General features: G+C 59.3%; 1 protein-coding gene across 3 annotated transcripts in view; it reads right to left on the bottom strand.

Moving 5' to 3' along the window:
* Positions 1-203: 203 nt before the first annotated feature.
* Positions 204-12,477, bottom strand: part of LOC111158080 (Rho GTPase activating protein 27) — a 30,796-nt gene continuing 18,522 nt past the window's right edge. For all 3 annotated transcript variants that reach the window (XM_022519905.1, XM_022519904.1, XM_022519907.1), the window contains 15 exons: positions 8,225-8,629; positions 7,797-7,979; positions 7,481-7,561; positions 7,325-7,408; positions 6,900-6,967; positions 6,499-6,589; positions 5,936-6,040; positions 3,942-4,040; positions 3,071-3,176; positions 2,810-2,917; positions 2,638-2,736; positions 2,400-2,477; positions 2,173-2,307; positions 1,943-2,048; positions 204-1,834 (listed from right to left, as the gene is read on the bottom strand). In XM_022519905.1, coding sequence (XP_022375613.1) covers positions 1,657-1,834; positions 1,943-2,048; positions 2,173-2,307; positions 2,400-2,477; positions 2,638-2,736; positions 2,810-2,917; positions 3,071-3,176; positions 3,942-4,040; positions 5,936-6,040; positions 6,499-6,589; positions 6,900-6,967; positions 7,325-7,408; positions 7,481-7,561; positions 7,797-7,979; positions 8,225-8,629 — 1,926 coding nt within the window. In that variant the 3' untranslated portion in view covers positions 204-1,656. The remainder of the gene's footprint in view (positions 1,835-1,942; positions 2,049-2,172; positions 2,308-2,399; positions 2,478-2,637; positions 2,737-2,809; positions 2,918-3,070; positions 3,177-3,941; positions 4,041-5,935; positions 6,041-6,498; positions 6,590-6,899; positions 6,968-7,324; positions 7,409-7,480; positions 7,562-7,796; positions 7,980-8,224; positions 8,630-12,477) is intronic.

Below are 12,477 nucleotides of genomic sequence, written 5' to 3'. Positions count from 1 at the left end.
GCCAGCAGACGGGATTGTCCACGTGTGTGCATGTGGACCTCCCCTTGGGGCAGGATGGCTCTGAGGGCAGGTACAGGGGGCGGGCTGACAATGCAGCTGGCTCTTCTCACGCCAACGTCCCTGAGCACAGAATCCAGAATCGCCAAAGAAGTTTCGGTTGGAAGCTCGTCTTTGAGGTCATTATGAACATGTATTTGTCGAAGTAGGAGAATAGAACACATTTTATTTAACAGTTAGAACTTGATTTGTAGGTTTACAGTATGTCCATGGATGGTGTGAGGCGACCATCTGTATTCTTGTCCCGGCCCTGTTGGCATTTGGCGGGACGTGGGTCAGCCACCGAGCACACGCCCCACCCAAGAGGCGGCCCGCGCAGTACCCCTGCCTCCGAGCACCGCGCCTGGCACAGAAGAGCAAAGAATAAATACTGGCTGTGAGAGACAAATGAGATGATTCAAGTGAAATGCTTGGCAGGGTGAAATGTCAATAAATAGTAACTATTTCTGTTAAACAGACGAGCGGTAGGTGGGGCAGGGGGCCGAGACCCAGAAGCTGAGGTGCTTTGTGTGTGAGGAGGAAAGGGGCATCGCTGGCCTCAGGGTTCACGCTTCCTTTCCAGAGGTTGTACCCACCTTCTCCCAGCCCTGCAGGCCTCTCCCAGCTCCTTAGGACAAGGTGGGCCCCTGGCAGGCAGCCGGACAGCCAGAGCGCTGAGAAGGGCTAGGCAGCTCCCACCAACACTATTTCCCCTCTGGGCTAAGAACAGCCACGGCAGGTGTCCTGTTTGCCTTCAGGATGTCCCCAGGCCCAAGCAGAACTGGCAGAGGGTGTGCAGGGGGTTTGGAGGGGAGGGGGTGCTGAAAAGTCTGACAGCGCCCTCCCAGGAGACGGTGGTGTGAGAGGAGCCCCAGCTGGGCAGTCAGACCACCCAGGGGACACTGAGCAGGTCACTTTGCTGCCACCACCGCCTCCCTCTCTTTGTTTGTCCAATGGGACTGTGTGTGGAGATGGTGTGGGTCAGGCCAGTGCAGGGTACACACTGAGTGTGAAGAACCTGTGCACACAACACCCGTGGGTCTGGGAAGGCCATGGCCCGAAACAGGAGAGCGGATGGAAATGGCCCACGTTGGTTGTGGACAGTGTCAGGCACGAGTTACGCTGGAGGCAAGCCGGGCAGCAGGGGCGCCGGAGGTGGCTGCTCTGGGACTGACACCCCCTGCCCCGGGGGGGCCCCCACGTGCAGGCCTGATGAGGCCCAGAAGCCCCTCACCCAAACTCCTTCCCCCAGCGCCAACCATTGGGGAAAACGGTCTCATTCCAGCACATTCTCTCTCTCACACACAGTAGGTGTCACTGTAATAAAGAACAGAACCCAAGTAAGCCCCAAACAGGACAGGCCAGGGACGGGGGTGAGGGGCGGGGCGGGGGGGGGGGGGGGGGGATCACATTTTGCAAACTGCCCACCAGGGGTCACCATACTGCACCAAGGGATGCAGATTTCGCTCCAGCCTGTGCACCGGTGGGAGGCGGAGGGTCTCACAGAGGAGTCCAGCCCAGCTGCCTCCAACAGTCCAGCTTCCAAGGCAGAACCAGTGTCGGGGTGCCCAGTCCCGGGTCCGCAGCACCAGCTGCGGGGGTGGGGATAGGGGCCCGCCGTCAGTGCGGCTGGAAGATGTCTGAGCATCGCTGCAGGATGAGCTCCACCACCTGGTTCTGGAACACCATGGTCATGGGCATGCTGGTTTCCTCTGTCTCCGGCCGCAGCAGCGTGGGCCCGAACACTATGGCCACGCTCTGCACCGACATGCGGTTCTGATCGCCGTGCTCGATCACCCTGCAGCAGGAAGGGGAGGGGAGGCGGGAATTAGGGTCCAGAGCTGGAGGGCGCATAGGGGGTCCGCCGGCACCCGCCTTCCCATCCCCGCGCCGCTCGCCCGCTCACCGGCACAGGTGCTGGAAGAGCAGCCGCAACGTGTCGTGGTTGGGGGCGGGCAGCGAGCGCACCAAGTCCCGAACACAGCGGCTGCGCTGGGCCTGGTCCTGCAGCTCTGGGGAAGGGAGGAGTGGGTCGGCTCGGCGAGGGGGACGGAGGGACTGAGTCCTGGCGCGGGGTGGGGAGTCCGGACCGCACCCTGCCCGGTCCGCCCCCCCCCGCCCCACCCCGGAGCTCACTGATGGCAGCGATGAACTGGCGGAAGTGCGAGAAGGGGAAGAGGGGCTCTGGCAGCTCTCGAAAGAAGAGTTTCAGGGCTCCGGTGATCACGTGGACGTCCTCCCAGCGCCCGTCATCCAGGTCCAGGCGCTCATCTGCGGCAAGCGGGTGGGGGGGTAAGGAGTTGGAAGAGGCCCTCAGCACCCCTTGGTGTCTTCAGGCCCCAGGGTGAGGGGCGGGGCCTTACCGTGGTCCACCTTGTAGCGAAGCTTCTGGATGGTGGCCAGGTTTCCACTGATGCGGTACAGGCCGTCGATGTCCAGCCCTGGGGCAGAGGGAGGCGCTGACCTCGGGTTTGGAGGGGACGGGGCTGAAGCTCCCGATCGGATTCCCACTCAGAGGCTTCCCCCCATTCCCCCGCCCCGCCCTCCCCAGGGGTCTCCGTCATGGGGTCCGGGAGGGAGGCCTTCAGGCGCCGCGCGTACCCCGGGCCTCGACGGTGCGGATGCACTGTTGCACGAAGCGCGGCACGGAGCTCCTTTCGCGCTCGCACAGCGCGGCCAGCGCGCAACCAAACACCTGGTCTGGGGGAGAGGCTCGTGAGCGCCGCCGGGCCCCGGGGTCCCCAGCGCCGCGCGCTCCCGCTTCCCCAGGTACCTTTGATGTAGCCCTTCTCCCGCAGCGACTGCAGCGTCGGCCGCTTTAGTAGGAACTTGCGGAGCCTCTGCCGGACCCTGCTGAGGTCGCTCTCCGGGATGACTGCGCCTGGGCCCGGGAATGCGGGGCCGAGTCACTCGGTGGCGCCGGGATTGGCCAGGCTGGCCCCAGCCCCAGGACGTAACCCCCACCCCGGCGCGGGGCTGGGGACGCCCCCCCCCCCCCCCCCCCCCCCACCCCCCCCCTCACCCCAGCGCGCACCTGCACCGGGCCGCGCCTCCTCCTCCCGCAAGCTTCCCAGGCGCTCGCTGGACCCGAAGTCCGCGCTGCTGCTCTCGCTTTCCTCCTCTGGGGGCAGGTCTGCAGACTGCAATCACGCGGCCTCAGAGAGGCAGGGCCTGGGGCCAGCCGGAAGGCCTTCTGGGACGGGGTGAGGGGCCCGGAGTGCCCTCCCAGCCGGCCTGCTCCCTCCCTGCCAGGCCAGAGTTCACACTTCCCTTCTCCAGTTCACTCCCCTGACGTCCACCAGGGAACCTCAGAACATTCACCTCCCTTGACTGCCTGGAGACCTTCGGGTGTTGGAGACAGCCACCCTGCCCTGCCCCACTCTTTCTTATCCTGGCCCCCCTTGCCCACATTTTCCTAGTTCCTCTGCACACAGTCCACGAAGTCAGCATTCCTCAGTATGGGGCTCCTAGTTCCGGACTTAAAGTTCCGGCTGAGGCCTCAGCACTGCCAACAACTGCATCACCGCCCTTGGATTCCTGCCTCTAGAAATACAGCCAAACTCTGTACTCAGTGTTGGCTCCTAAGGAATTGAGGGTCAAAAAGCCCCAGGTTGTTTCCTGGAGAAGAGCTGTCAGAGGGGGCCTGTCCCATCTGCATTTATGCAGGGAATAGTTTGAATCTAGAAAACTATAGACTCTTCAATTTAATCCTTTGAAGTTTTCCCTTCTGATTTTAGCCTGTCATTCCAGCCTGAGGCTCTTTCTCCGATATTTCCTTTTCTTCCTGCCTCCCTTGAAATGGAACATTATGCTAGGATGTGCCCCCCACCTGGCCTGGAGAGATCTCCTCCTCCTGGCTGTCCATCCCATCCCCACCAGCCCTGGAGGCCCCAGGCTCTGCTCACCAGCTCCTGGATGCCCTCGCCAATGGCCTTGTGCCAGGTGCTGATGATGGCCTCGGAGTCATGCTGGATCAGGTACTCTGAGCCATCTCGGCTCCGCAGCTGGAGAGACACACGAGCTCTCAGTCATCTCTGGCTCCCTGGGTCGGCCCTGGGGCCGGGCCTCAGGAGTAGGCAGTGCAGGGAAGGGAGATACAGAAGTGGTGGAGATGATCTGTCCTTGGCCCCAGGAACTAAGAGCACGATAGAACAAGGGCTTTACCCCAGGCCCAGGCATTCCGCCTTGTTAAAAGCAGTGATAGCCTATCTGTTACAGATGGGCAAACCGAGGCCCTCTCAAAACATAACCAGTTCCTCTCTGGAAGGTTCATACAGAAGGAAAAGCTATACAGTTACCCAGCAATACATCTCCCAAAACATTCATCCTGCTGGACGCCCAGGTGAGCTGAGCTGCCCCAGACCAGCTGTTTTGGGAGGTCTATCACTCCCAAAGTTTTCTGTGGTTCTGGAGTGACGAGGGAGACCCGCTGTGAAAATCTGCCAGGACCCGCTAACCTGGCCACGATCTAGAATGTGGGGCTGTCTTTCGAGAAAAATCCTAGAGGTGCCTGCAGGCCACCCCCTGAGTGGAGGGAGGATGGCCGCCTGCCAGCCAGGAAGCAGAGGGCTCCTCCATTTCCATTCAAGACTGTCAGCCTTCCCGACAGCTTGAGTAGCTTCCAAGAGTCCCATCTGCCTTCTAGTTCTTGCCAGAAAAGACAACTCGGAAGCATTTACTCAGCAGTGTTCTCCAAAGGCAAGATAGAGAGATGACATGGAGCATGGGCTGAAGGATGTCCCTCTAGGTCAGGGACGGAACCTGCCTAGCGCAAGTGATGGCCTTCTTCAGTCGGACACCCATGACAGACATTGCTAACCGATCACCGCCCTCGGCCCTGCCGAGCCTGGAGGAAGGCTCCAGACCCACCGACCAGGGCAGCTCAGGAGATCAAACTGGTTTTCCAGCCCTGCTCTGTGGATGTGCTGGAGGAAACTTGGGGAATCTTCAGAAAGCTACACTCTCAAGCTCCCGGCAGAATTGCTTTTTCTGAGCTGATTTGTGACGTTGTGCTTTTTGCTTTTATCACGTTACCTGAAGCAGCCCCGAGGGTCTCTTACTAACCCACCCTGGAACCAGACACTAAAAATGGCTTCAAGAGCTAAGGGTTGGGAAAAAGCTTTGATCTCACTCAAAATTTGGGAAAGCTCCCCCCGCCAAAAGAGGAACCACGTCACTGATTCCCCTTCTCTTTTCACTTTGGCTACCAGGAAACCTGACCTCATTTTTTTCAGCAATAACCTCTCCCCTGTACATCATCGGCCCCCTGATGCCCCTTGCTCCTGGCTTTTCAGTGGATTTGATCAGCTCCCCATGTGGTTTTTATTTGTTTGTTTGGTTGGTTGTTGCTATTCTTGTTGTGACCTTCCTCAGAACTTCTGGGGACAGAGGTGACGACGAAGGTAGTTGAAAAGAAAGACAACACGTGGACAGTGGAGGGTGTGGCACCATGAGGGTCCTTGCCTGGGTCCTACCAGTCCTCCTGCTAGGGGAGCCTGGGAAACTTGGGGCCCAGTTAATTCACTGAGGACCCAGTTCAGTTGGAAGCTTGGCTCTGACCGGCGGGAGCTGGTTTCCAACCTGTTAAAGTGAGTAGCTGGGGAGAGGGAGTCTCCTGTCTGGGAAGAGGGCTGTCCTTCCAGGCATGGATTTCATTCCCCCGAGGCTCCCTACTCCTCACCACCCTCCAGGACTATAAACTCAGTTCCTGGAGAGGGAACTGCAGAATCCGCCGTGTCAGAAACACTGTGGACAGATCCCCAAGGTGGATACGACTTTGGCTTTGAGCCCTGAGAATTCCAGTCCCACTCTTCCCAGGTCCCCCTTCTTGGGGCTTGCCTACTGAGGGTCTCAAGACATCAGTAAGCCCCCTCGCCTTCTCCCAACCCCCACCACTCACCTCCAACACGTTCTTTCTGCTAGATTTGTCCTTGGGGGCCCAGGAGAGGGAGGCCCCCCTGAGATCCACTGTGTACTCAGGGGTGGAGAGCTTGGGAGGCTGCCTCTGTGGGAGAGGGGAGAAGGGTTGGGGGGAGCACAGTTACAGGGAGCCCTCAGCCCAGACAGGCCTGCCATGGCTCCGGGCTCCAATCCACCAGGCTCCCTTGGCTCCAGGGACAGGATGGGGAAGGGGGGCCGAGGGGTCCTGGGCCTGCTGCCTGCCCACCCAGGACAGGAAAGGAGAAAGGGGCACAGCCCTCATCTCCGAGGGCAGGCATGGCCCAGACCCTATTTGCATGCCCATCAGACTGGAGTGGCCACCCTCAAGGACTGCTCCCCATGTCCAGGGTGCCTGGAAGTGCTTGTCACAGTCTGAATCTGCTGTTGTCACCCCCTGCCAAGGCCCAGCTCCCCTGGCATTCATGGTCCACTGCTGCAGACCTAGCCATTGACAAGAGCCGCAGAAGTCAGGAGCAGATTGCTGGGGGTGGGGGGTCCCTGTCCTGGGACCCTGGGCCTCACCAGGCCGCCTGCAGCTGAGGCCTTTGAGTCCTTGAAGAATGTCAGGACGCCGCCCTCCAGCACCGTCCAGGATGCACTCCAGTGCTTCTTCCTAGGTGGGGAAGTGGGGGGTGACTGGCTTGCACTGGCCCTGGACTGAGGCCCCCATACGCCCCCAGGTGCAGGGCACAGAGCTGAAAACACAGCTCAGCTTGGGGCATCCGACGGTGAGGCCTGGACTCCCAGTTCTCACGCTTGGTAGCCAAGGGACCCTGGACAAGTCCCTATCTCTAGAGGCCTCAGGGTCTTCATGGGACCTCTTAGAAAGCTGCTCTGAGGATTAACAAGAGTCTGGCACACAGGACATGCTCAGTGAACGTCATCCTTAAGGCCCACCCCGCCCTGGTCTGGGTGGTGCTCACCGGAGCCGCTTTCCCTTGTCCACCGTCTTGGTGCGATGGAGCACCCCGGCCTTGTCTAGAGTCTTGGTCTGAGAAAGACGAGGGGAAAGAAGAGGCAGTTAATGGGGTGGCAACAGGGGGTGCAGAGGCTAGTCTTCACAGCCAGCAACTCCTTACTGGCTGGGGCTGAGTCACCGCTGAACCCTCTTTGCTGCTGGTGCTGGCGGGGTGCCTGCTCTCACCCAAGCAGGAGAGATCTCCTCTCAGCTCCCAACCTCACCCAGCCGTGGGCCAGGGATGACCTAGACCCACGTTCATTCAGCCCAGCGTCTTGCTGGGGCCTGTGGGGGAGACATACCTGGCCCAGGCCCAGCCCCCACAACCTTCAGGAAGCTCCTATTTCTTCTCTGGGGGTCCTGCCAGGGCCTACATGCTTCTACCCTCACCTTCTCCTCAGGGGGGCTGGCCTGGGCTGGGGTCTCACTGTCCTGGCTGGATTTGTGGATGCTTCGAGGGGCAGGGACTGGAACCTGAGGAGAAAGACACCATCATACACAGTCCCTTCCCCTCTCCCCAAGACTCCCCCACTCCCAGTTGGTTACCTGGGGCAGCTCCCACTGAACGGAGGCGTCATGTGGGTTGTAGAAGTAGGGCTTTCCGTATTGGTCCTCCAACCTCACCCACTGCGGGGAGAGGGGTGGTCAGGCCTCCCAGCCCGCCTCGTGGGAGGGCAGGCAAAGTTCCTCTTGCACCAGAACCCGATATAGCCCCAAGGAGTTGGGAGGGTCAGGTGCGGGCGATGGGGTGTCTTGGAGCCCGCCCAGGAGCTGCAGTTGACGGTGTTAAGGTGAGCTACTAGAAGAGCTGGAGGAATGACGGGGGTGGGGCTGTCTGGCCATATCCGCCCACTGCACGTACCTGCTCCTGGGTGAAGTTGTTGGTGTAGAGCGTCTGCCCTTCGGGGTTCACTCGGAGAGACCAACCGGGGGGCGCGGCCAAAGGAGAGGCAGACCGGGGCTCACTGAACGAGCCCAAGGGGGAATAGTCCTCCTCCGGGTAACTGGTCAGCAACTCGGGGTAATCCGTCTCAGGGGTAGGGGGCTGCAGGGAGCAAAGACCGAGTCGGAGGGTCTCCGAGCCAGTACGCACCCTTGGCCCCGCCCTTTTAGACCAGACCACGCCCCCCACAAGCAGTTGGGGGGGCTGTGGGAGAGCAGGAGGCGGGGTCTGAGGCCTCAGAGCCACCCCGCCCACCCGGGCCAGGCCCCGCCCCCTCACCCTCTGGTCCCTGGGGTCTGAGGCCTCAGAGCCACCCCGCCCACCCGGGCCAGGCCCCGCCCCCTCACCCTCTGGTCCCTGGGGCTGAGCGGGCTCAGGCTCGGCTGCATCTCCAGCTCGTCCTCTGGCTCGTCCTCGGTCTCGTCCTCCCAGACGGTCTCGCCCGTCAGCGGATTGTAGAAGAACACCCTGCGGCTCTCCTCATCCCAGTACTGACCCCAGTCGGTCTCGAGGCTCTCGCGGCTGCCCACCGAGGCGGGGGAGGTGGCCGGACTGGAGATGCCCTCCGCAGCCTCGAAGGGCGACTCCCAGGTGGTCACGCCCGTGTCTGGGTTGTAGTAGTAGGGGCGCCCGCTGCCCGCGTCTGTGTGCGTCTCCCACGCCGGGGGGCGGGGGCCCGCGGTGGCGCCCGGCGAAGACACCGAAGGCTGCCTCTCTACGTTCTCGTACACGGGCTCCGGGGGGTCGTCCACCTGTGCGAGGAGAAAGGAAACGTGACCTTCCGGGCAGGCAGCTCCGGGGTCACACAGTCCCGACTCGGCCGCTTGCCATCTGGGTGACCTTTGGCAAGTTAGAGCACCCCCTTGCTTCAGTTCCACCAGCTGCACAACGTCTGCCCTGCCCACTCCGGAAACCGTAGTGAAGAGAGAATGAGGAAATATTCTTGACAGCGCATTGCAAAGTATGAAATGTCCCACATGCGTAGGGCAGTTACATTAAGTGTTTATTGACAATAATCAGATATTAGGGCGCCTGGGTGGCTCAGTGGGTTAAGCCTCTGCCTTTGGCTCAGGTAATAATCTCAGTGCCCTGGGACTGAGCCCCACATCAGGCTCTTTGCTCAGCAGGAAACCTGCTTCTCCCTCTCTCTCTCTGCCTGCCTCTCTGCCTACTTGTGATCCTTCTGTAAATAAATGAATAAAATCTTAAAAACAACAACAACAACAATCAGTTATGGATAACTGAGTTCTCCCAGCTGTGTACTTACTCTGCCTCCAGGGGGTGAATCAGAGGCTGGACAGGAATAGAGAAACCGCCTGGGCCCCCTTCCTTTTCCTCCTCCACTCAGGTCACATGGGGGCAGCCCCCCCATCACACTCTCCATTCCCCCCCTCCACCTCCTTCCTTCCTGGCCCTGAAAGCTCTGGGACTGGAATCAGTACTACCTCTGGATCTGGCACTGAAATGTCCTGAATGTGGGTTTTGCAGGGCTCAGAATCAATGGCAGAGAAGGGAAAGGGGGAGGAGAGTCGGATGGGAGGAAGGAAGGAGGGGCAAGGAGAGATGAGCCCCTCTTGCCCGCCAAAGGAAAGCCAGGTGAGCTGGAGGGTTTAGTCACACAGAACATGAGTCTGATCATGCTCAACACGCCGTTGCTCCTCGCCGCCACTGGGCAAAGTCTGCGCCTTCACAGGGCACCAGAGGCGTCTGTCACTTGCCTGTCCTCCACCTTATTTCCGGCCATTCCTGGCCCCTTGCCTTGAACTTTAAGCTCTGGTAGCAGGGAGTTGCTGGAGGCCCCACCCTGGGCTGAGACCAAGCACAGTCCACCTAGGCTCACCCCACCGCTTTCTCACTGGGCCAACTCCAAGTCCTTCTTTAGGACTCAGCTAGGGTGTCAGGTTCAAGACCTTTCCCGAGATTCCGCTGGTGTGCCCACCATAGCCCAGCACCCTCGGGCTGCCAGAGGGATCGATAACGATACTATCAAACCCCAGGCAGCAGCATAGCAGCAGAAGATTAATACTGTCTCTCTCTCTTTTTTTAAGATTTTATTTATTTGAGAGAGCAAGCAAATGAGAGAGAGCAGCAGTGGGGTGAGGGGCAGAGGGAGAAACAGACTCCCTGCTGAGCAGGGAGCCCAAAGCAATGCGGCGGGGGACTGGGGAGGTTTGATAATGGGACCCCAAGATCATGACCTGAGCAGAAGGCAGATGCCTAACTGACTGAGCCACCCAGGCACCCCAGATTAATACTGTTTCTTTTTTTTTTTCTTTTTTAGATTTATTTATTTATTTGACAGAGAGAGAGCACAAGCAGGAGGCGTGGCAGGCAGAAGAAGAGGGAGAAGCAGGCTCCCTGCTGAGCAGAGTCCCATGTAGGGCTCGATCCCAGGACCCTGAGACCATGACCTGAGCCAAAGGCAGAGGCTTAACTGACAGAGCCACCCAGGCGCCCCAATACTGTTTCTAAGAATATATAACGCTATAATGGAAAAGCAGATTTCAACACAGTGAACAGCTATAGTTCCAATTACGCGTTTTTAGAACCTTCCAAAAGGCTAACAGAGGTTATCTCTGGGTGGTGTAATTACAGAGATTATTTTTCTTTAAATTTTTTCTCAAAACTGTGTATAATAACCGCCCCCTGCCACCGTTTTTAATCACAAAAGTTCCTCTGTTGCTTAATGATGCCTTCACTAAGCTATAAGCTCCTCAAGAGGGGAATTGAGTCTTTAGGTAAGCGCCCCAAGACACACTGATGTGTCCCACAAAGATTCACGCCTGGTGCAGACATCATTCTAGGCACTGGGAATGCTGCAGTGAACAAAGGGACCCCAATACCCTACTGGGCAGCCTGTGTGAATGGTCGGGGAGGGGGCAAGGAGACCAACAGGGTGATAAGCAAAATGCATGCACATCCATGATAACGACTGTTTGCAAGGAGACCAACTCTCAGACAAGCAGTGGATTCTAGACCACCAGGGACAGGTCCCAGGCATGGAGGGAGTGGGAAGAGCCAGGCGCTCCAGTTTCTCACTCTTCTCCCTCCCCACACAAAGTCTTGTGTGGTTGAGACCGGACCCTCCATGCCACGTTTCCTTTCGCTCGGCCTGTTGCAGCCCTCCCGAGCATCCCAGATTCCAGCCTGCAGACCCTCCCCCAAACACAAAAGTCGTCTTCCTAGCTCTGGACCTTTGCTCCAGAGGGGTTCTGGAACCCTCCACTCTCATGACCTGCCCTCGCTGTGGCTCCACTCCAAGCCTCCTGGCAGGAGAGGACTTCTCCCTCAGGAGAGATGCCTAACCCGCTGTCACTGTCTTCATGCCCCTGCGAGGGGCTGCTGGCCCATTCGTCGTCCGCCCCTCTGCCTACCTCCTCTGACCCCAAAGGCAGGGGTTTTTTGAGAGCAAGACCCAGGGTGACATAATTGACCCCAATTGCCCTCTAGCAGGTGCCCCAATGCCCTGAGGCATGCAGCCCGTCCACTAAAGGGACTTACTGACCGAGTTCGCAAGCCAAAGCCAGGACACAGTTCAACAACAACCAACACACACACACACACACACACACACACACACACACACACACACCCCTGACACTTCAGGAGAGACTGGATTCGCTTTGAACACGGGCTTCCTGGAATAAGGGTTCAGCGAGGGAGCTAGGAGACTCCTTGGGAGGATGGCATGGAGGTGATGGGCAGAGGAAGGTGGGTGGCCCAGACATGTCTCCTGCCCACTCCCTCTGGACCCACTGAGGCAGCGGCCTTCCCGTCCCCGAGACAGAAGCTGGAAGGTCATATGGAGGCATGGGAGGAGATGAGCTAAGGAAGGACACGGGCTATTTGGAGCGGGGATTTCTGCCTGCAGCCTGCTGGTCCTGGCTAGGAGTGCAAGGGGAGTCCCAGGCCGGTCAGGTTGAGGGGATCTTGCACCAAGAACACCCCTAGTGGGGGCAGGGCATACCTAGGAGGGGGCAGGGCAGTCCTAGGAAGTGGAGGCTTAGGCCCCCAGCATGGGAGGGCTGTCACAAGGAAGGGGAGACACAGGATCATACCGTGGGGATCCTGACTGCAGATCAGAGGCCAAAAGGGGGCAGGCAGGGCCCCCTGGAAGCAGGCACATTCTAAAGATTGGGGCTGCCCCAGAGACACAGGCTGCTTCAGGAGGCAGTCAGGGGCCTCCACTGGAGATGAGCCAGCAGAGTCCAGCCCCTGTTAGTGAGGTTGCTGCCCTGTGGAGGGAGCTGGACCGCAGCAGCCCTGAGGGCCCTTCAAACTCTAGAACCCTCTGTAGGGCCCCCACAGTGCTAAGACAGAGGCGCTTTCCTGGCAGAGCCAGGATCAGACTGGAAGCCAGGTGGGGCCAGTCCCTCTGGGCCCTCTGGTCTTCAAGGGGAAGGCTGAAGGTTAGAGCAGGGCCTACCACCTTGGGCCCCCAACTCATGGAGGCCCAGACTACACCCCATCATAACCTGGCAACAGGGCCCTGATGAGGGCACCGGCAGCTCCTAAGGCCCAGACCCACAAACACAACAGCGACAAGGGGTCTTCCAGTAGGAAAGGGGAAATGGTCCCCCACCTCAGGCCAGAGGACAGA

Source organism: Enhydra lutris, unplaced genomic scaffold (assembly GCF_002288905.1).
Source record: "Enhydra lutris kenyoni isolate GAN:26980312 unplaced genomic scaffold, ASM228890v2 scaffoldscaffold57, whole genome shotgun sequence".
Lineage (NCBI taxonomy): Eukaryota > Metazoa > Chordata > Mammalia > Carnivora > Mustelidae > Enhydra > Enhydra lutris.
This window is presented reverse-complemented; position numbering and strand designations above follow the sequence as displayed.